This window comes from Platichthys flesus, chromosome 24 (assembly GCF_949316205.1).
Source record: "Platichthys flesus chromosome 24, fPlaFle2.1, whole genome shotgun sequence".
Taxonomy (NCBI): Eukaryota; Metazoa; Chordata; class Actinopteri; order Pleuronectiformes; family Pleuronectidae; genus Platichthys; species Platichthys flesus.
In genome coordinates, this window is record NC_084968.1 from 13,232,541 (window position 1) to 13,254,013 (window position 21,473).

Genomic DNA, 21,473 nt, shown 5'->3' on the forward strand with positions numbered 1-21,473 from the left:
GTGTGGGAGCTGCCCAGCAGCAGCAGCAGCAGCAGCAGCAGCAGAGACAGCGTCATGGTGCAAGTGTTGGTCGCTCTGCTCAAACACAGTGATCAACAAGCTAAGCAGGAAATGTTCTGGAATGAGGAAACGTCTTTGTGGACAAAGGGTCAAGTGTGGTCAATATCTTCACCAATAAACAGGTGGTTAAACAGTTTGTACTTCTAACCCTGGTAGAGTAGAAGTACGACACTGTTGTTATAACTTTGTGTAAGTGAATGAGGAGGCGAAGCTGAGATTAAACAAATGATGTTTTAATGAAACAAACATTAGCATCTTTAACCTTGGATTCTGTAACTGTCATTTACAACATGAGTGAAATTCAGTAAAATGTGCAGCATGTAGAGTCGTTGGATTTACTTATTTAAATCCAGAACCTGGCCCATGTCTTTAGCAACAAGGAAATGTTATTTTGTAATTCTGGTTTTAGTCTATGACCTTTTAAAGGTTAAATATAATCTATATTTTCACAAAACAACATTAAGGTCAAGTTTGGTAGCCGGAAAAAAAGCTTGTCATCAGCAGGTGAACTTCCAGAGACAGGTCAAGCAACAGACTGATAGAAATATGACGGATAGTCTGAAACATTACTTTGTTAAAACATTAGTGATGATCGTTTAAAGTCTAAACACTGTAAAGAAATTTTAACATTTACAGTTCAATCAATGTCCACTAGGGCAATTCCATTTGTTAATGAAGATCAGGATACATCATTGAAAGACCAAGAACAGCTACTGAATGGACCTTGATAAAAACAAAACCCTGTTTCCCCAGTTAAACCTTTAGATTAAAATAAAAATGTCTTAGATTTCGTGCACAAGTGGATTAGTGACCACGCTGAATCAGCAGGGGTCACCGGTGGCTGTAATTTCCAGTTACACCTTCCCCAGTAAAGTCAGATTGGTGCTGGGTGGCAGTCCGAATCTCACCAGTTCGTTTTTAAGCTGTAGGAGAAAACAGAGCGATGCTGAGATATGATCATATTTGCCTTAGATGTGATGGTGTGTGTGTGTCGGGACTTTAACTTGAGTAGAGTAATTAAGGTTTTGTACTTTCTAAATTAAGATCTGCTCTTCAGCTTCTTTGTGGAAACAGGATCAGGAAGAAGATAAAAAAAAACAAAAAACTGGAACAGTGGCATATTTGAAGCTGCTGTGTGACATGTGATACTCTGACAGGATGTGTGGTTTGGATAGGAAGACACCGACCTGCTGTAGGACCGTACTCCTGATGTCTTCCTCAGTCAGATTCAACGCAGAGGTAATCCTCGCCGTCAAGCGAATGACAACTAGAAAGACAGTGAATCAACAGGTCAGGGCCAGAACAGCTGGTTTACTCTCATGCTACTACGCAACATGAATCACATCTTAATTAAATGAATAACACAGTCCAATCGTCAAATGAAAAAACATATTTTAAATGCCACATATTTTCTGCAGGGCCCGGCCAACCGGATTGTTTCCCGAAAGTAGGAATGAGGAGTGGAGCAAGAAGTTCTTTCACATAGCATCAACAGTACTGAGTTCAATGGTTGTATCAGTGCCAGGACTGGGCCAACATTTCTATTCTCACACACTGTTTACTGTGTGGTTAGTGGTGTAGTGATAGAGTGAATGGTAGTCGTACTTTGTTGGGACGATGGCGTAGGTCTCTCTGATGGCGTAGGTCCCTCTGAAGTTGGTTCAGCGCTTGGTGATGTATCTGTTGGAAAGATAAAATACGAGCTGTGCTCAACCTTTACCTGCGTATGAACTCAGCAGTGGAATTTGAGTCGTGAACAGACAGAGGAGGATGTATCTCACCGTTTCCAACACTGACGATGACACATCGCTGCTCAGAGTGATACTTTGTTGAACTGAGGAAAAGAATCAAACACAATTAAACCAAATAATCACCCTTTAGAGAGCACTTCAGCTTCCCTTCATCAAATTACACAACTGTTTGCCTGTACTTGAAGAAGTACTGACTTGGAAAGTGCTTGGACAATGAAGCAGATGGGTTGACTCTCTCCCTCTTCGCTCTGAGATGGCGTCCAGCTCAGGGTAAACTGACCTGGTCCTGATCTGGTCTGGTTCATGTTGTGCGGCCCGCTGAACAGCAGCTCAGAGACCCTTTAACAAGCGGCAGAAGAAAATGATCTTGAAACTCGGAGGAGGCGGAGTTTATGACCTGTACTTCAACCAGCCACCAGGGGCGATCAAGATGCTATGGCTTTTACTTTTGGGAGCTGTCACATCCTCCATCTTCATTGAGAGTTGGGTTTAAATTCGATTTTAGCTAAAGTTACATACCCAAAAAGTGTTATTAATTTATATTCATGATATTTCACTCTTTGACATTTTTTTTAAGGTTTTTTAAAACTTTTCAAGACCTGCAGATGCCCTGGTTAGCATTCCTGGCTAACTAGCTCGCTATCTGCTCACCACAGTTTCTGGACATGAGGTTCAATCGCAGAAGGTTCTGTCCAAATGTCTAAAGAGGATTTAGATTTTCCTTTTACTCACGTGGAGAAATTTGCAGCTGCTTTAATGCTGATGTCCAGGGTCTGATTGACGGGGGTGTAAAGTCGAGCTCTGTTGGCTGGTGTTGGAGGCAGGAACGTAGGCAAATAGAGTCCCTCTGTGCAGGATGGCACCGCAGGATCCACTGGACACACAAAATCAAACTTCTTGAAGGATGTTGTCATATCACCCTAGCTTAGTAACTTAAGTAGGACTAAACAAATGATAGAATACAGAAAGAAACCCCAAATCTTTGGTGAGCCCATGGCATTGGTTGCACTTCTACATATGAAAAGGGCCAAATATATCTGTTGAGAGAATTTAAAACATTTTAGTCCATTGACAAAAACATCAGCCATCGCTCTGCCGCCAAGACAAGTTCATAAAACTCCCTCTGACCAGCGCTACTTCTTTGGGGCAGACTGTTAGCATGACGGGAGAAGTAGTGTTGATAGTTCTGATGATATTTTGCCGTTTACCAAACAAATTGGAAAAACCACCAGATGACGGTGCTATAGCCGATGTGTATGTTCCTTATGAGTTTCAAGGCATCCTTCCAACATTTGTTGAAACATTTTAAGCTAAAACGTTAATGTGAAGCTCACAGGTCATTAGGGTTCATTCTCTGGATCATGGTTATCGTGAATCCAGTGGTTGTCAACATATTTCAAAGTGGCTGCCAACGTTGCAAGAAATTTATTTTTATTTCTCAGGATGTCAAAGAATAAATCTCACCCTGTAGAACAAATTGGACAGGTATTTGGCTGATAGCATTGTTTGTAGTTATGTTTGTCTGCCCCCCTTCGCCTTGGTTCAGGGTGATCGTCTGTCGGGGAAAGTCCTCCATCACCAGCTGGACTGCGTACGGACCTTCATCACTGCTGCTGGTGGCGCTGAATGACAGAGTACATGACTGCAAAAGGATCATGTACAAATTGAGGTCACCAGTCTCTGTGTTTATAAGATATATAAGAGAATCACTGTTGGAGACTCACCGGTGAGAGGCGGAGGACAGACGCTGGCGTGCAGGGGTTACACTCTGACAGCGATGTGTTTCCATATCTACATTTGACCTCGTCTCCATCAGGGTCAAACGCCAACAGGTTGAAATCTCTCTGACAGTTTGAAGGAACTCTGGGAGAGAGACATACGCCACTTTACTCCTGCATTAAAATGTGTGTTGTCTCCAGATTATATCTAGAAATGATTTTGTGTAGGCGTGAGGAGGTTACCTCACAACTGGCAGGATGGTGGTCTGAGGGGACGCGTTGGCTCTGCTGGTGTCGGAACGGATCCTCAGATCGACCAGCGTCATGGCTCTCCATGATACGATGCCATTTCTGATGTTATTTATCCAGTTACCACTGTCCAACCTTCAGTGGGAGTTGAGTTTAAGTCAGTTTTCCAATGTACAGACCCTGAGTATACCTTGTTTGTGCAAATACCAAAGCCCCAGCATGAAGAGTATTAACTAATCAATCGATTGCCGGAAGATCATGTTTTTGGTTCATCAGTAGTTCAGGTTAGAGGTCATTAGAAATAAACTCTCCTGTGTTGAAGTGCGGCATTGTTTCTTTTGGGAGGCTCATCTAAATTTTGTCAAATTTCTCCTTTATTTCTTACAGTGTCATGTTGCACTTACCACAGCTGAAAAGCACCGCTGTTGGGAACCTGCCGAGTCATGACTCCCTCATCCTGGAGCCAGTCCCCGCTGCTCTCCTGGGACACTCTGTTCAGTGTCAAAGAACTCTGATTCCCACAGCTCCCGTTGAAGCACCTCCACGTGTCGCCACCTCCCGAGTGGAAGTTCATCTTATATCGAAGGACGACCTGTAACATTACAGCAAAGACCATCTTGATTCTAATAAGACGTGATCTACCTGGATAACAGGATAATCATCACATGGGCTAAAGCTCCATACAGAGACAACAAGAACCAATGTGATTTACTTTTTCCCCTTCATTGTTCAGGATTACAAAATATGTTTGATTATTCGCATTCATATAAATACTCACGTATACTAATGCACAATAGGCGTCTGACTCAACCTGCCCCACTTCCTTGTATTTTAGCTTGTAGAATCCACTTTGTTGCATTGTTCTTAGGAGCTATAACGTTTTAAAAATACAGTTTGAACGCATTTTCTAGCCTTTAAAAAATAATTATCCCACTTTATAAGATCTGCCGTTTTCCCTTTAGCCCCACTTTTCTGCATTTGTTACAGAAATTGTTCAAACATCTAATTTCTAAAGATGAATCTTTTATTCGGAAGAGAAACTTTACACACCGTGACCAATCCATCTGGGCTGCGGTCTTTTGGGTAGAAGGTCATGACCGTTCCGGTAAAATGAGATGTGTGGGAGCTGCCCAGCAGCAGCAGCAGCAGCAGCAGCAGCAGCAGAGACAGCGTCATGGTGCAAGTGTTGGTCGCTCTGCCCAAACACAGTGATTAAATACCAACCCTGTGGATTCCTTGATGCCACATCCAACAAGCTAAGCAGGAAATGTTCTGGAATGAGGAAACATCCTTTTGTTGCTATTAAAAGATCATGATCAGAATAGACAAATGGTCAAGTGTGGTGAATATTTTAACCCATAAACAGGTGGTTAAACAGTTTATACTTCTAACCCTGGTAAAGTAGAAGTACGACACTGTTGTTATAACTTTGTGCAAGTGAATGAGGAGGCAGAGCTGAGGTTAAACAAATTATGTTGTAATAAAAATAACATTTTGCATCTATAACCTGGGATTCTATAACTATCACGTACAACATAAGGAAAATTCAGTAAAATGTGCACTATGTCGAGTCGTTGGATTTACTTATTTAAACCCAGAACCTGGCCCATGTCTTCAGCAACAAGGAAATGTTATTATGTAACAATAATAATTCCTTGTTGCATAATTCCGGCTACCAACAACAGCCGGGAAAAAAACATACGTCATCAGCAGGTGAGCTTTTTAAAGTCAGCTCCATCAGCCAATCCTCCAATCACCTGCCTGAAACACAGACACAGGAAAACACAGGGCAAGGGAAAAGGCACCACCCCCAGGCAGGGAGTGAGAACTACACTGAGTAACAACTGTATACAAGAGTATAAGAAAGAACCGCATGGACATCTGACCTCTTCTGTTTGTTAATTTGTCTCCAAATATTAGGACTTTTTCCATTTTTAATTTGAATGTTATGCTCATATTATTATCATTTTATTTATTATTAAATAATAAATAAAATGATGATAGTTTAAGGTTTTGTTAATTCTCTTATTGAAATAAAAGTTCATTCTCATAACACAATTTTTTTGGAGTCGTTAATTAAAGATTTATCCTCATAATATTATGATTTTTCGCATCAAACACTGATTTAAGGTTTGAGTTAAGAGAGTGTGAGTAGAGAGGACTGAAGGAGGCTGTGAAGTGTCCTAATCCTGTTTCCTTGACGGCAAAGGAGCTGAAACTTCCGGTGAAGGAAGCTCTGTGTGGGAGTGGAACGGGAATGGGAGTGGAACGGGACCCGCCCACCCTCACCGAGCTGTGTGATTGGAGGAGCGCGCTACCTGTCAGAGCTCGGTCATGTGACTGGTTGTTTGCTTCACTTCCTGTTTCGCTGTGTCGGTCTCGGACCTTCGGATAGTCTCCGTGTCTCCGGCTCCTTGGCGGCTCCTCCGACAATCTGCTGCGGGGTCTCTGAGCTTCCTCCGCCGCTGCAAAAACTCTTCCTTGCGGGGCTGCGACGGGGCCGAGCTCCGGGGCCAGTGATGGCGGACGGGGAACGGTCGCCGCTCCTGTCCGAGCAGCACGACGGGACCAACGGCTTCTCTCCCGGGGCCAGCGCGCACGGACATCCGGCTAAACCTCAGAGTGCGTCCCGCCGCTTTCACACCTTCACACGGAACAAGCCCGAGCGACCTGTAAATCCGACATTTAGCTTTAAATCCAAAGTGTCAACTCTCAGACACACGTTAGCTCCCGATGCTAAGCTAGCGAGCTAGCCGTTTGGCTAACGTCAGCTGAAGCTAAAAACACGAAGAGAAGAGATTTCACCTTCGAAAAAATCGCGTTATATGCATTTAAGTCCAATTTAACAAAGTTGGTTAAGAATAATAAAATACTGACGCGATGCAGGGACAATAAAACCACACAAATGCGCCTCTTAAAGTGAAGAAAGACAGGTTATTGTGTGTGATATCGGCTGTTTTGGGCATTTAAAAGTAGAAAATGGAAGTTTTTCATGTAGTTTGACTGATTTGTGGTTTGTTTAGTTGGTGCTTTACAATGTGCATCATCACAATATGTAGTTTGATACTTGATTTGGACGTTTATGTGTGTGAACACAAGAGCTGCAGTGAAAAATCCATCAAGAACAAATAGATCTTCAGCTTCTTCCATTATCATCGTGTCTGACATGACAAAGATGTATTTGGTTTAATTGGTATTGATTTAGAATCAGAATTATCTTTTTGACCAAGTAGGTTTTTATTATTATTTGATTTGGTATTTTGGTGCAATATAATGAACATAACAAACTGAAAGATTAGAATTGATAGAACATTTACATTAACAACTAAAAGCACACTTGACATTTTTATTAAAGTCACACTTATAACACCAGACGGATAAGAAACCTGAAATAAGTAAATGTAGTGTAATGCATCTCTCGTGGTCTGTGTCCCACTCTGTAACGTTTGTCTTGTGGGTGCGTCTCCTGATAGTGTCCTGAGATATTTACAGCTTAATGTTTTTTGTTCCATCGGTTCCCAGAGCGATAAGTAAACATGCTGCAGATAACGCGCTCACCGCAGAGAGAGGTTAGTTCCCTTTGTTTTAAAGACAAAGACGTCTTGTTTCAATCACTGAGTCACTTCTGTCTTTAGTGGCGTTTGAGTAGGTTGATTAAAAGACCGTAAAGATAGCGTGACGTGGTGATGATATGAGCTTACACTCCTTTTGATGGAGCTTGTTATCAAACCGTAAAACCTGGTTTGGTGCTGATAAACTCCAGGTTTCACCATAGGACAACACACGTGATGAAGGTGGTTTCCTGTCAGTGTCAAACACACAGACTCTAAAGAAAGATGGACGACATGTCTCCACTTCCTCCCGCTATACAGAAGTGAAGCTAAAAGGCCATTTAGCCTTTTTCGTCTGCAGCCTTTAAATATAAAGATCATCATCATAAAGTGAATGGACACACGTTTGAACCCTTCAGTAGCTGAGCTGGTTCCTGTCTCTCCAGGTTTGGCGCCGTTCCCCAGCTTGGTGGCTCCCGGGGACGCTCCACCTCCCTACTCGCCTCAGGGCAGCCCGGACAGCAGCAGCGCTCCGATCATCAGCTGCCGCGTCTGTCAGAGCACCATCTCCGTGGAGGGCAAGACGCACCAGCATGTGGTGAAGTGCGGCATCTGCAACGAGGCGACGGTGAGACCTCTTCTGTGTTCGTTTCCCTCTCGCAACTTTCTGATTCTTTAAGGGATTGTTGTGTTGTGATCTTTTTTTGTTATGTTCTGTTCCCTTTTAATGGCGCCTCTTGTTGCTGCTGAAATAAATGTTATTGTTGTGTAACTTTGCCCTTTTATATTCCGATTCCTGTTTTCTATCTTTCACTCTCGCTTTAAAATCCTGTCTATGATTATTATAGTTGATGTTTGCTGCAGAGCTTTCTGTTTAAAACACCTTTTGGCTCTGGAATATTTAAAACACCACGAAGAAAAGCGCTGAGTCGGCCTTCTAGGAAGCACAGATCTGAAAGCCTCGAGAACGACTGCGCCCAGCAACCATAAAAACATCAGGCGCTTGTTCTCAGTGTCGTGTTGCACATCCAGACTTCCTCTCAGGAAATCATTCTGTCTGATGTGCAGAGTTTCTGCTGATGAGACCAAAGCTGAGCCACTGAGACTCATTTAGGAAGCAAAGAACGAGGGAACTCTGGACACTGAGTCGTCTCTGTCTGTCTTTATCTCTCGGGTCAATAGCCGATAAAGAACGCCCCCGTCGGGAAGAAGTACGTCCGCTGTCCATGCAACTGTCTTCTGATCTGCAAAGTCACGTCGCAGAGGATCGCCTGTCCGAGGCCGTACTGGTGAGACAGAGACACAGCCACGGATTCCTTTTCACTCGTCTCAGCTGAAGTATTCGGTATTTAAGATTTCACTTCTTTAAAAACTCTGCACTCTCTGATTGTTTCTTCTGCCAGTAAACGCATCATCAACCTGGGACCAGTTCACATCGGGAGCGACAGTCCTGAGCCGCAGCAGCAACCCGTCGGCATCCGGGTCATCTGTGGTCACTGCTCCAATACATTCCTGGTAGGACACACACACACACACACACACACACACAAACACACTCTCTCTCTCTCTCTCTGACATTTAACCTCCTCTCTCTCTCAGTGGACGGAGTTCTCAGACCGAACCTTGGCCCGATGTCCACACTGCAGAAAAGTGTAAGTGTCTCAGCTCGTCTCTGCGTCCACCTCGCGCCATTTTCACCATTAATTATGTTTCCTGGTTTTGATTTCCAGCTCCTCTATTGGTCGGGGGTACCCAAGGAGGAGGAGCCTGCTCTGTTTCCTGCTGTTCATCGTCCTCGCCGGCGCTACTGCAGGACTCCTGGTGTGTAACAATGTGTGTGTGTGTGTGTGAAGATATCTTAGGTAACATCCACCTAACCGTTTTAGTTTAGTCATGTGTCTGGAAGAAGATAGTTTTGGTTTTAAAGTTTGAAATATCTCACACGGAATAATGTGTGTGTGTCTGTGTGTGTGTTCAGTTCGGTACGTGGGGGCCTGCACAGAACTCTAAAGGGATCTACGTGTCGTGGGCGCTGCTGATCCTGCTCGCTCTCTTCACCATGGTGAGAACCATCTACTGGAGGTGTCTGAAAATCAGCGATCCAATTTCCAACATCGCGTAGAGGGAGAGGAAGGAAGGAAGGAAGGTGAGGAGAGAAGGAGCTGAGAAGGAAAGAAGTAGGTTGTGTAGTTTAAACCGAGAAGCAGAAGCCAGAGTTGACTGCAAAAAGAATGAATCATGGACTAAAAGAGCGACGGGTCGGAGGAACGATTTACATTTAAAAAATGCTTCACATTCATGCCAAATTAAATTTGAGCTGCTAATTTGTCAGAAAAACACGAACTCTAGTTTGACACTGCGACTTCCATTGAACTCCAGAAGATGGCGTTTCTGTGGACGCGTGGAAAACGAGGGTCACTGGAGGGAAGAGAAAAACATATATAACTAATCTTCATTGTTGGACTAACGTGTTGTGTCAGAGCCTGATGCTGCTTCGCTGTTTTATTTCAAGCTGTTAATTTCTCACTGGAAAAAGGTTCATTCTGTTCTCTCCGTGCCCGAGAATCATAGAGATGATTGTGTGTTTAGACTGAGCGTCTGTTCTGTGAAGCTCTGGAGAGTGGGTTCCATCTCCTGTGAGAAGAACTGACTGAGAGTCACAGCTTCAACCGTCACAATCAGCTGCAGTGGAAGCGTGAAGCTGAACTGAGATCAGTTAAAAACACTCTGAAGTTATTAAAAGTAGAGTCCAGGAAACCCTTTCTGGAGAATCAGCGCTAAACGCTTTTTATTTTTGAGAAATACGACAAAAAAACAAAGCGAAAAAATCACACATTGATTTAAGTTACCCGACAAATACTCGATTACTTTCAGGTGTCGTGGATGAAAGAATATGGGGAATAAAACTCTTCATTGAATCAGTGTTTGAGGTTTGTCTGAGATCAGCTTACATTTAACACGGCAGAAGAAATAACTACTCAGCAGTTAATCACCTTCTTATCACTCTGTGAAACCACCAATAATCAAATATCTCCGTTACCACTCAAAGTCAAATTGCTCAGATCGTGTTTATGAAGTGTTTGCTTTTGTTTTGGGGCATTTTTCATTAAAAGCTATATTTCAAATGAATTGACTAACAAATTGTGGGAAAGAAAAACACTATAAAAGGCTTCAGGCAAAAAACAGGCAGGTTGATGCTGTTAAAACATAGCGAACATTCATACATATATAATATGTTCATGCATAATTTATATACATATGTACATAATGAGGGAGAGTCAGTGAAACTTGAATTGAGGCATTAACTGAGACAAACCTCGTCTTTCTTAATGTTTATGAAGATGGTCGAGTTGCGTGTTCATCTCACGGGGATTCAGGGGAGTTTAGAGTTCATTTTATTTTTCATCTTCATTGTGTTTATGTTAAATGATTCATAAGACGAAATGATAGTTAGAATTAATTATTGTGGCCAAAATAATTCATGATAACAATATTGTAGCAACATCTATAAAACGTTTTTAATAATGATAATAACGTTACTTTCAGTCAATTTCATCTCGAACATTTTTCATGTGTTTTATCACATTTTTCATAGATTTTCTCCAAAATCCATTAAATTATTATAATTTTTCATTTACCTGCATACAGTGCTCAAAGCAGATGTGTCATATCAACACTATATCAACACATTATTTTTATTATTACAGTTATTGTCAGTAAGTGGACGTCGCATCAGTGAACTTTCTAAATCCAAATCAAAAGTGCAGTTTTTTCCCCGTTTGATTCCGACATGAATTTAACACGAGGAACAAATTATTTATTTTTCTTCTTTTTAATTCTGTGGTGTGTCATCTGAAGGAGTGAAACTGAACTCGTGACAGTAGTAAAAACCTGTTTGTGTTAAAGTGTAAATATGAATCAGTTGATTATTTTGGGACTGTACAGAATTATGAGAGCTCCCCTTGTGGCCGATCTATGTAAGTACCCAATGACTGTGAAACATGTTGCACTTATACTCGTGTACTATTACTGTATGTTCTCGTCATTCTGTCGGATGGGTTTTGTTTGTTTTTTCAATATTGTGGAACAAATTAATACTTTTAACAACGTCTTCTGACTCAATGTGTCTTTTTTACAATATTTAATTATACATATGACAACTTTAAATAATATTCTCACCTTACTTTACTAAACACACGTTTTAAATCAGAAAATACGAATAGACGGGTGAATTAATAAATGTTAATGTTAATAAATTGCCCTGTTTGGCCTGTAACAGCTTGAGTTGACCACAAGTTGATCTTATTTGTTTTTCCATAGTTAAACAACTTAAAAAAGAATATTTGAAAACTGTAAAACTTGTAAACATTAATTTCAGATGCAGGTTAAAACGATCTACATTAAAGCAAAGGTCAATTATAGATGATACTGTATATTCAAAGAAATAGAATTTGTTTAGATTTCAGTACTTGCTGCAATTTAAAGCTTGAAAATTCTTAAACTGAACTATTCATTTTAAGAATTCAACATTGGCACCTTAACACCACAGGAGGGCGGCAGTCAGTCAGGACCTGCTCCCAATGTGCTTCTGTGGCCCTGAAGGTTTTCAACCCTCCTTGATTTACAGGTTGGTTTTACACAGATTCTGGATGAGATCTGGTTCTCTAAGTTATGATCTGATGCTGCTGCTTCATTTAACTTCAAACTGAACCAAACACAAGAAGCTTCTGACTTTAGGAAAGTCGGACAAACAAGCTAATGTCTCTGAACTTCAATATACTCGTTCTTTTTACTGTTTCTTCAGTAAAGTCATCGTACAAACTGAAAACGTTGAGGTGGACTTGAAGTAAACAGTCGGACCTGGGAGCCTCTGTGATAAGAGCCCGAACCAGTCAGTGCTATTAGATTGTTCAGATCACAGACTGTAAAACAAAACAAAAACAACTTATGAAACATGATGGAAATCTGACATTTATGTTTATTAAGTGTATTAATTCCGATTTGTTTTTATCTGCAGCTAATTTCAGTCTCAGAAACAGTTTGACAACAGTTGAGCACAGAATGAAAATGCAGAAAAAAAACGGATGATAGAATCCCACCCGTTAGTCGTCTTAAGTCCCTCGCTCTCTCTCTCTCTCTTCCTCTCTCTCCTCCCCTCTCTCTCTTCCCCTCTCTCTCTCTCTCTCTCTCTCTCTCTCTCTCTCTCTCTCTCTCTCTCTCTATCTCTCTCTCCCCCCCTCCCTCTCCAGCTGCTGCCTCGGAGGAGCGGCTGTGGAGCGTTGCAGCGTTCCTCCCGATTTGCCTTCCAGTCCCTCGTGGCTCAGATCCCGCTGACCCACTAATGGCTTAAGCCTCAGAAATCCGACCCGCTCCAGTTCGGGCACACCTGGGTTCTGGAACGCCTGAACCTCCAGAATACGAGTATCACGTAGGACTTTACGTTCTGGGCAGATGGGGAGTGGTGCTGACTTAGTTTTGTGTTTTTATGTGTAACGTTTGATCCTGTATTAGAATTGGCTGGAGAAGATCTATCGTCCGAACCTTCTGAAACTGGATCGGTCGCCTCAACTCTCAAGATCTTCAACCTTCTTCTGGATTCAAACAATGATGCATCGTTCTTTATTGGCATGGAAATAATCCTGGGAAAGCAAAAAGAGAAAACTCCTCTTTAGCCTCATGCTTCCAGAACAATCAGAAGTAGATGTGAACGTGTGTGTGTGTGTGTGTGTGTGTGTGATTGAGGACATTTAGATAGTGTTCTCTGTTTATATGTGTGGTTGTGTTGTTTGGCCATGCTGGAGGAAAAGAAGGCCCCACAGCAAAGCTCGGCGGACACAGGTCCCCTGATCGTGTCAAAGACCAACGACAGGACCCGGAACATGGCTGCAGGTAAAACCAACAACAACATCGCAAACAACAACAACAACAGCATCGACGCTGCACGACGGTGAGGACGACAAATATGTCTCGTTTGTGTACAAGAGAGAAGTCCACCTAACAACGCATGCAAGTCACTGTGTAGCGGGAGCTGTACGAAGATTTGATCTAACCAAGTTCATCATCAAAGAAAATATCTCACTAGTTTGTCGAGAAGTGTGTTAACTTCATGTAACGTGTGTGTGTTTGTCGTGCAGCACTGACAGACACAGGCTAATAACAGAATTGCATCTAAACGTGTGAAATGCTCTGAATGTCGTCTTCCGTCCACAGCGACTCCCGAAGGCTCCAACGACCACGTGTGCATGTGGAGCAATTAGCAAGTGTGAAATGGTCGCGTGGTGTTAGCGCTGGCTGACCCCGCTGACCCTACGGCTAAAACAGGGAGACGACCGTGTGTGAGAGCGTTGTGCAAACGTGGGCGTCCCGTCCGTCCAAGTCCGTGGCTTTAAGGGATTTCTTCAGCTTTGCATGTCGCACATAACATGCACGCACAAAGAACCGCCACACGTGTGTTGGTCCATGTTGGCCTTGTGTGTATCTGAAGGAAACACGTCTCTTACATTTAAATGAGTGGGACACCAGAGATGGATGTGAACGTTGGAACCTTCAGTGGTTTAATCTGAGTCGTCCTGTTTTTCACTTTCAGCTTCAGCTTCCATTTCTGTTTTGTTTACCTGGTTTTGTCTCAGTTCATCATTTTCCTTCCCAGAGAGATAAATGCATCCGTCTGTCCATCAATCAATTCATCCATCCATTTAATCATCCAATCATTTATTTAGCCATTTATTCATGCATCCATTTTTATTCATTTAATAAGTTCATTTAACCAGAGGTCTTTAAATTTGTCAAATTAAATTTTTACAAATAAAGGCCTTAAAAGAAAATGTTGAATCATCACGGAACAGAAGCAATTTTTAAAATTAAAAATAAAGTGAAACAGCTGAGTCGCTGGTTGAGGTGTTTATTAACGTGTGTGTTTTGTGCGTCTGCCATCTCGTGCCTCCTTTGTGTTTCTTGACTGTGTACTTGAGTGAGTGTAAAAAGTATATTTGATTTACCTCCATGTCCTACTTGTGTGTATTTTAAGAGAGACATTGACATTAGAGGAATATCTGAACAAACTCTGTGTGTCAAAGTTTATATGAAGGCTGATCTACACACACACATACACAAAACACACACACATACACCACACACCACACACTCTCCTGGCCAAACACCTCATAAATGTTTAAGAGGGTTTTAGTTTTTCGGAATGCGATAAAAGTGCAGCTGCTGCTATTCGATCGTTTTCTTCCTCTTCTTTTTAAGACTGTAACGTGACGTCCCACACAGTCGTCCTTCGCTCTTACTGGTTTCACTGGTGACGCTGCTTCAAGCTCAGCATCAAACATGAGGCAGAATCATGGTCTGGTGTGTTTTACATAATTTTACTTGTCTACGTAGATTTTTATAGTGTGGTTAATCTGCTAACATGGAGGAGGCGGGGTTTAGCACCTGTACTGCAGCCAAGAGGATCTGGCTTCACTTTTGGGAGCAGTCATGTCGTCCATCTTTATTTACAGGCCGATAATGAGAGAGTAGTAATGGTTCTCTCCTCTTGTTCCAGGTTTTAGATTCCCCGTCTCCTCAGTGCAGACCCGTCGACTTGTAGCCTCCACGTTTCAGAGGAGTCACTTTGTGTTTGACTCCATTGGTTCATCCACTCGCAAAAAATCAAAAGATCTGGGTCGAGCCTCAGGATCACGTTAACAGTGATAAGAGAAGACAGGAGGTCGCAGCCCAACTGTCCCTGACTGAGGGAACATAGTCTCATCTCATCTCTGTGTTTCTTTCTTAGTCATTTCATTCTGTGCGTATTTTCAGTCTCTTGAAATAGCTCGCGTCTTGAGGCTCGCTCATCGATCACCTGACACCTCGTACAGGATGACACATTCCTCGATGGTGATGAGATCTCTGCTCAGAGGCCGAACCCCGATGTGGACACACATCTTCACGCCGTGCGACACCATGCTGTGTCACTCTCGCTTTCTGCTGCACCGAAAGGTCAGAGAGAAACTGATTCTTTAGATTTCACAGCCTCTCTTCTCACACTTTTACGAGCACATATTGATTTGATTGAGAGACCCCTAGTGGCGGAAGTGACGTATTGCACATTTAAAGGGGACATCCGAGCCATCATCGACCTTAGAGGCTTCACTTTCCTGGACTTCTGAAAACAAATACTCAGACGTCCACCTTCTATTCCTCGTTGGTACTTATCAGTGACCTGCAGAGGGCGCTGTTGGTTGCATAGTGTTGCTTTAAATTTAACTTGAACTTTATAAAACAAATGTTCAATATTTATCACCAGCACATACTGCAGAGGAACATACATAAACTATAAATACTGACTCTAAATTACATCTCAGTCCAAGGACTCTTAAAGTATCACACCCCCAAAACAAGAACGTGCATTTACAGTTACACAGTTTCTATTATTACATTTATTATTTCAGCCTGACTTTATCCCCACAAATGAACGTTTTAATTAAAGAACAGGAATGTTCACTAGATGAGAAATAGAAAAGCAAATTTTTAACTTTTATTCATCTTGATAAATTGATTCCTAAAACCAAATGTTTTATTTATATCCTCCAACTTCAAACGATCACAAATATCAGATTTATGACATGTGAAGCAGCAGCAGGTTGTTGCTGGCGTCGGTTACTGCGTCGCCTCAGCGTGAAAATGAAACCATCTGAGAGATGCTGGGCGAAGCGCCGAGGACACAGGGACCCCCGGGGGCTGCTGAGGTAACCACGCGCCCTCGTCACGTGACCTGGGAGCTGTCAGTCATCACAGGCCGGGAGAGCATGCAGGCTGAGGGCAGCCAACATTTATATTTTATATATAAAAAATTTAAAAAGGCTTAAAGGTTCTTAAATAGTCTTGAATTTTGTGGATCGGTCTTAATGATTTTAGGTTCGTCACCGTCGAGATATATTGAGTGTTTTGCCAAGAACAGGAAATCTGAGCTTTGTTTCTTCTGGAAAAGATCCTGGTGTTGAAGACTGATACTAATTTGAGATTTCACATTGCTCTTCAGTCTTGGCAGCGGTCGTCCTGCGTCCTCACTGATCCAGGGTCGGGTTCCCACCGTCCAGAGTTGATGAGATCGTTGGGACGATGTAGATTAATGAGTTAGAGTGCGTGTGTACTAAAGTAGAAGTTTGTCAAAGCTGTTTTCTGTCATTTCAGGTCGTTGTTATCACAAACTCACTGTCTGACCCACTGGTAATGGTTCTGTTTGAGGGTTCAGACTTGTTTTTAGGGTCAGAATTAGCTTTGGGGGTGAGAATTTAGCTGTGATGGTTAAGGTTAGGGTAAGGGGCTTGGGAATGCATTACGCCACTGAGGGTCCTCACTAAGATAGAAGCACAAACACGTGTTTGTGAGGTAACCACCACCAGAGCTCTGCGAGGGGAGCGATGACAGCTGGAAATAAAACTGAAGGTCCTTTGGCTCAATGTCCCCTTCCACAAACACACACACACACAGACACAGACACACTCAGACACACACCTGCCAGTCAGCTGTGGTGTTGTGGTCAGGTGTTAAGCCCTGAGCTTCGGGGGAGGGGATAACAGGGGATATATTAGTAATTTGCTGCTCGGCTCCTCAGAGACAGATGAAAAAAATTCATCGACATCTTGATAAACTGTTGATTCAGTGGTTTGTAAAGTCAATGCCTGAGTCTTATCAGAGCTTACAGCCCTGAGCACTGAGTGCACGTGGTGGGATGTGATTGGTCGGCCCTGTCGTTGGCTCCTCTGCAACAAGGCGAACTTAGCAACTTTCACATGCTAGCGGCTCCTAAGCTCAACAAAGCCCTTCGCTGATTCATGTCTTTATTTTCAGGAGGAAGGTTTATCACCTTCTTTTTAGAGCTTAACTAAATCTGATCTGATCTTAATTCAGGTGTAAATCACATCGAAAGTGATGAAGCCACGAGGAAGTTGACGCTTCGTTTAAAAAATATCAAACATTTTATTTAATATATTTGAGGTCATGAGTATGTTTGGTAAATCTTATTTATAAACTCATCACCTGGAAATAAACTTTATTTCTTTACATTCTTGCAAACTGCTTTACAGATACAATAAAAGGGTAAAAGAGCGCAAACAGAGAAAATATTGTTGTTAATATTGTTAAAAACATTATTAGTCATATTATTATACTTTTTAAATATTTGTTATATACATTCTTCGTCTTATTATTATAATTATAGTTATTATTATGATCGCCTCCTCTACCAACAGGTAGGTGTGTTATGTATTGTAGGAGAAACAATAAAGTTTTTTTTTTTACTTTTTCAACTCTCAGCTTGTCTTAAACGTGAATGCTTTTACTCTGAAGCCTTGTGCTTTTACTCTGAAAGAAACCGGATCCCCAATCCCGGAAGTGTTCTCTGGTTTCCGGTTGTGTATTTCCTTGTTGTCATCGGCCTGAGGAAGAGTTTCAAACGCACTGAAACTGAGAAACTCGACGCAAACCACGGAAGGTATAGCGCTAAAAACATCGTGAAAGCGGGTTAACGGTCAAACTGCTGCGCTCGAGCCGCGGGTTCGATTCCCTGTTACACTGCGTCAGCCGCTGTTAGCATCAGAAGCTACATTAGCTCGTGTAGCCTCACGAGTCACGGTTGAGCGCCAGCTCGTGACGACTAAACACGTTTCTCCTCAACCTGGTAAACAATAATAACAATAACCCTCTGTTGCCTTATGTCACAATAAACAACTGTGTTCATTAAAGTGTGCGGATTAATGTACGTCACGTCACCAGGAACGGGTGGGTCCGGTGTCTATGAGCTCTGTATTTATTTTATTAATATTTCATCAACACTGATTTATTATGTAAATGTTGGTTCGCTGAAAGGATTCTGGACAAATACACTCTTTGTTTTTGTAACAGAATAAATGACCACATGTTGGAACTCAAACAATTTGGTTTAAGTCCCAACATATTTCATCATATTTACCATTAGAGCTGATGTTTTAATTTACAAGTTTAAGAGTTGGATGTTTCTGTCTCTTTTAAAAACTGTTGCTGAAGTGCAATGAACCCTGGGAAATGAAGACGTGAGAAGGATCCACCTTCTGGGGTCTTCAGTGCTCGGACCTCAGATGTGTCCTCCAAAGGATTTGTCCTCCTCTGAATCAACAGCTACCGGCTGAATGTGACTTGAATCCACTCAAGGCTGCTTTGGTTCTGATGGTTATTTTTAGTTAGCGTTAGCAACAATCAGCCCAAGGACAGAGTGACACGTGGTCCTATCCAGTGTGGGTCTACAGGTTCTGATGTGCTGTGTGAGGATGAGGTGCTTCTTTGTTTATCCAGACTTTGACCGTGGACAGGATTTGTCCTCAATGACAGAGCACAACACGTTCTCTCTCTCTCTACTCCAGAACGATAATATTCAAGAGGGTTTCTCTGTGTGACTGGGTGTTTGTGTAAAGGGCTGAATGTTCCCTCCACAACGAGCTGTGACCTTGTGTTTATCTGTGCTTCGCTGCTGTTGCTCTGCTCCCCTGAGTGTTTGTTCAACAGGAATCACCAGAGTGAAAAGGACAACACTGCCCAGAGACTGGACTCTACCCAAACAAGGAACTGAGGTCCAGTCCAATTCAATAACCCCTTTCTTTGTTTGAACTTTTCAGCTTTGCATTGCTATTGGAGCATGGTGCCATATCTCCTGCTCCAGTGCCTATAACAAGCCCCCGACTAGGAGGGTTCGCAGGGAGCTCGATCCTGATTGGACAGCAAGCTGCAACCTTGCAGCTAGCTCACCTGAGAGCCCAGCTTGCACTGACGCAGATAAACAATGCTCTCACAATTGGTAGTCAAGCTGCAAACTTGACAGCCAGTTCCAACGTCCCTACATCCTACATCCCCCCAACCCCTCCCTCCCCAACTGCTGCAGCCATCAGTCTCCTCAACCTTCTGAAGATTGCAAACACCATGTCTCATCCCTTTTATAACCCGTATGTCCCTGGCAACCAAAGTTCCACCCAGGGGTCATATGGACTCCCCAGTGTGCAGGCAGAGAGGAACCCTCGGACTGGATCTCCTCATTTTGGACCTGGGTCCAGCTCTTCTGCAGCTTCTTCTGCTCCTCCTGGTGGAATGATCCCATCACTGCTGACTCAGTCATTGAGCTACAGGCCCGAACAGGGTCGGGCCAAATTCGACACAGACATTGAGAGGTCTGTGGACCTGCATATTAGCAGAGCCAGAGATGAGGTGACATTTGTTGGTAAACCAGAGCATCGGCCCATGGGCCAGAGCAATCGCTTTACCAACACTCAGGAGATTCTGTCCTCGGGCACAGGGACAACCTCCTATATGATGTCCACAACATCTGCATCTGCCGGACACAGATACCCCGATGTTGAAAGTGGCGGTGGCTCCTCGGACTGGTTGCCATGCTACACAAGATCAATCGCAGATGATTCTTCTACATTTTCTTCACCAGCAGCTTCAACTAACTACACAAGCAGCGGGGGACAGCGTGATGCACCGGCCGCTCCAGGATTAGGTGATTTCGACTATCGTTTGTCGGAGAAACCTGGAGCTCCCACCGAGACAAGTCGCCCCAAGTACAATACTGAAGCTGCTACTGACATCCTTTTGCAGTTTGGACTTGAAAAAAAGGATTTGGACTATCTCATCTCGTACCCTGAAGAGCAGATGACCCCTGACAACCTTCCATTCATCTTGCGCCAAATCCGCACTCAGAAGGACGAGAGAGCTGAGAGAGCTGCAATCCAGCCAAAACCCTATCCTCAACCTCAACCCATCAGAGGTGTGAGTGGAATGGATGGTTTTCTTGGTTCTGGGGGGTCATCAGCTGTTCTCCAGCCCACTACAGTGATTGACTATGGACATACTGGCAATTATGCTGGAGGCGCTTTGGATGAGATTGGAAGGCCCAGTGGTGGGAGTGGCAACATGTTGTTGGTGAACACTAACAATATTAGCAGCCACAATCAAGAACCACCGCAAAAAGATCCAGCAGTGAAGAGCAGCTCCCTTGGTTCTTCATTCGGCCAAGGTGGCGCTGTTTCCGACTCTTCATACATTTCAATACTGAGCACTGATCCAGCAAAGACTCAACCGAACCAGAGTTATCAATCAATCCTCAGCTCTGCTTATCTGTCAAGAAAAGACAAAGAAGGAGGCTTCAGACATGAGGCGTCCTCCAAGGCCGGTCCTCTGAAGAAAACACCGGCAGATCACAAGTCTGCATCAAAAACCCAACCATCTTCCAGTCTCTTCCGGAGTGTGCATCCTAACCGACCTGATCTTGTGGTCATTGGTACCAGTGAGGCCAGTGGCACCAAGAATCAGAGCGCAACTCAAGGAAAAGGTTCCATGGTTGCGAAGCAGATGTTCAAACAGCAGACACAGCAGCAACCTCTGCAGATGCCAAAGAAGCAGGTGCCGAAACAGCCGGTCACGCACATGGGGAAAGCGTTGTGGCCTCCGGTTGTTTCTGCTACGCAACCTGCTTCTCTCCTCGCCCTCCCCACATATCCTGATCGAACTGTGCCACCTCCAGGGTTCAGCCCTCACCCCACCAGTACTCCTTCCGCTTCACTTCAACAAGCCAGAGGTCCGAAGACCTTCCTTCAGTCGCCCACCGAGCATCAAGCAAAGTTGCCAGACACCAATCCTCTGCCAACACCGGCCATGATGCATGACTATGCAGCCGCCACACCGAGGGTCTTTCCACATACCTGTTCTCTGTGTTTGAAAGAATTCACTAACATGAAGGTGAGTGGAAGGCTAGACTCTGATTTCTCTCCCTCTCGGAGATTCTGGGTCATTAAGTTCATTGTCTCATCTGTAAAATGTTCTCGTAGAATGTATCGTACCAATTAAAAAGAGCCCAAGGATTGAATTATGTGAAATATATTTTTAATTTGTGTGGAGCTGTAATTATACAATGAAAAAATCGTCCACTTATAAACTGTTCACCCTGTTGCACACTTGTTCTCTGTATGATGCTTGATTTACATAATCATATCCATGTTAAACAACTCAGAACCTCAGTATTTGGTTCAATAAGATGAAAGTCATTTAATCAAACAATGTAATGGCCATTGCCAAGTAGAGACTGTTGCGTAATTTAATATAGAAAAATGAGAACCGGTCGTCTTCTA

At 43.1% G+C, this 21,473-nt stretch overlaps 3 protein-coding genes across 3 annotated transcripts in view; 2 read left to right on the forward strand and 1 right to left on the reverse strand.

Moving 5' to 3' along the window:
* Nucleotides 1-256: 256 nt before the first annotated feature.
* Nucleotides 257-5,175, reverse strand: LOC133949636 (uncharacterized). The gene is made up of 11 exons (XM_062383568.1): nt 4,829-5,175; nt 4,183-4,370; nt 3,773-3,913; nt 3,536-3,674; nt 3,276-3,453; nt 2,544-2,685; nt 2,007-2,150; nt 1,842-1,894; nt 1,666-1,740; nt 1,248-1,327; nt 257-983 (listed from the first exon to the last, which is right to left on the reverse strand). Exons 1-11 carry the CDS (start codon nt 4,952-4,954, stop codon nt 915-917), a joined length of 1,335 nt encoding a protein of 444 aa, XP_062239552.1. The 5' UTR covers nt 4,955-5,175; the 3' UTR covers nt 257-914.
* A 925-nt stretch (nt 5,176-6,100) lies between these two features.
* Nucleotides 6,101-11,440, forward strand: LOC133949661 (type I phosphatidylinositol 4,5-bisphosphate 4-phosphatase-A-like). Its single transcript, XM_062383603.1, has 7 exons — nt 6,101-6,400; nt 7,776-7,957; nt 8,512-8,618; nt 8,733-8,844; nt 8,929-8,981; nt 9,060-9,150; nt 9,308-11,440. The coding sequence occupies exons 1-7, from the start codon at nt 6,298-6,300 to the stop codon at nt 9,449-9,451; spliced, it is 792 nt and encodes a 263-aa protein (XP_062239587.1). The 5' UTR covers nt 6,101-6,297; the 3' UTR covers nt 9,452-11,440.
* A 1,681-nt stretch (nt 11,441-13,121) lies between these two features.
* Nucleotides 13,122-21,473, forward strand: part of LOC133950309 (zinc finger protein 638-like) — a 35,676-nt gene continuing 27,324 nt past the window's right edge. The window contains exons 1-3 of the mRNA XM_062384559.1: nt 13,122-13,276; nt 17,690-17,812; nt 18,969-21,084. Coding sequence (XP_062240543.1) covers nt 13,122-13,276; nt 17,690-17,812; nt 18,969-21,084 — 2,394 coding nt within the window. The remainder of the gene's footprint in view (nt 13,277-17,689; nt 17,813-18,968; nt 21,085-21,473) is intronic.

Bases quoted from the DNA above. Each gene is read 5' to 3' on its own strand.
- LOC133949661 (XM_062383603.1), top strand. From the start codon at position 6,298: ATGGCGGACGGGGAACGGTCGCCGCTCCTGTCCGAGCAGCACGACGGG. The intron at 7,958-8,511 runs GTGAGACCTCTT...TCGGGTCAATAG, and splicing joins GCATCTGCAACGAGGCGACG to CCGATAAAGAACGCCCCCGT. The intron at 9,151-9,307 runs GTGTGTAACAAT...GTGTGTGTTCAG, and splicing joins GCGCTACTGCAGGACTCCTG to TTCGGTACGTGGGGGCCTGC.
- LOC133949636 (XM_062383568.1), bottom strand. From the start codon at position 4,954: ATGACGCTGTCTCTGCTGCTGCTGCTGCTGCTGCTGCTGCTGCTGGGC. The intron at 4,371-4,828 runs GTGTGTAAAGTT...GTAATGTTACAG, and splicing joins GCCCAGATGGATTGGTCACG to GTCGTCCTTCGATATAAGAT. The intron at 3,454-3,535 runs GTGAGTCTCCAA...ATCCTTTTGCAG, and splicing joins CTGTCCTCCGCCTCTCACCG to TCATGTACTCTGTCATTCAG.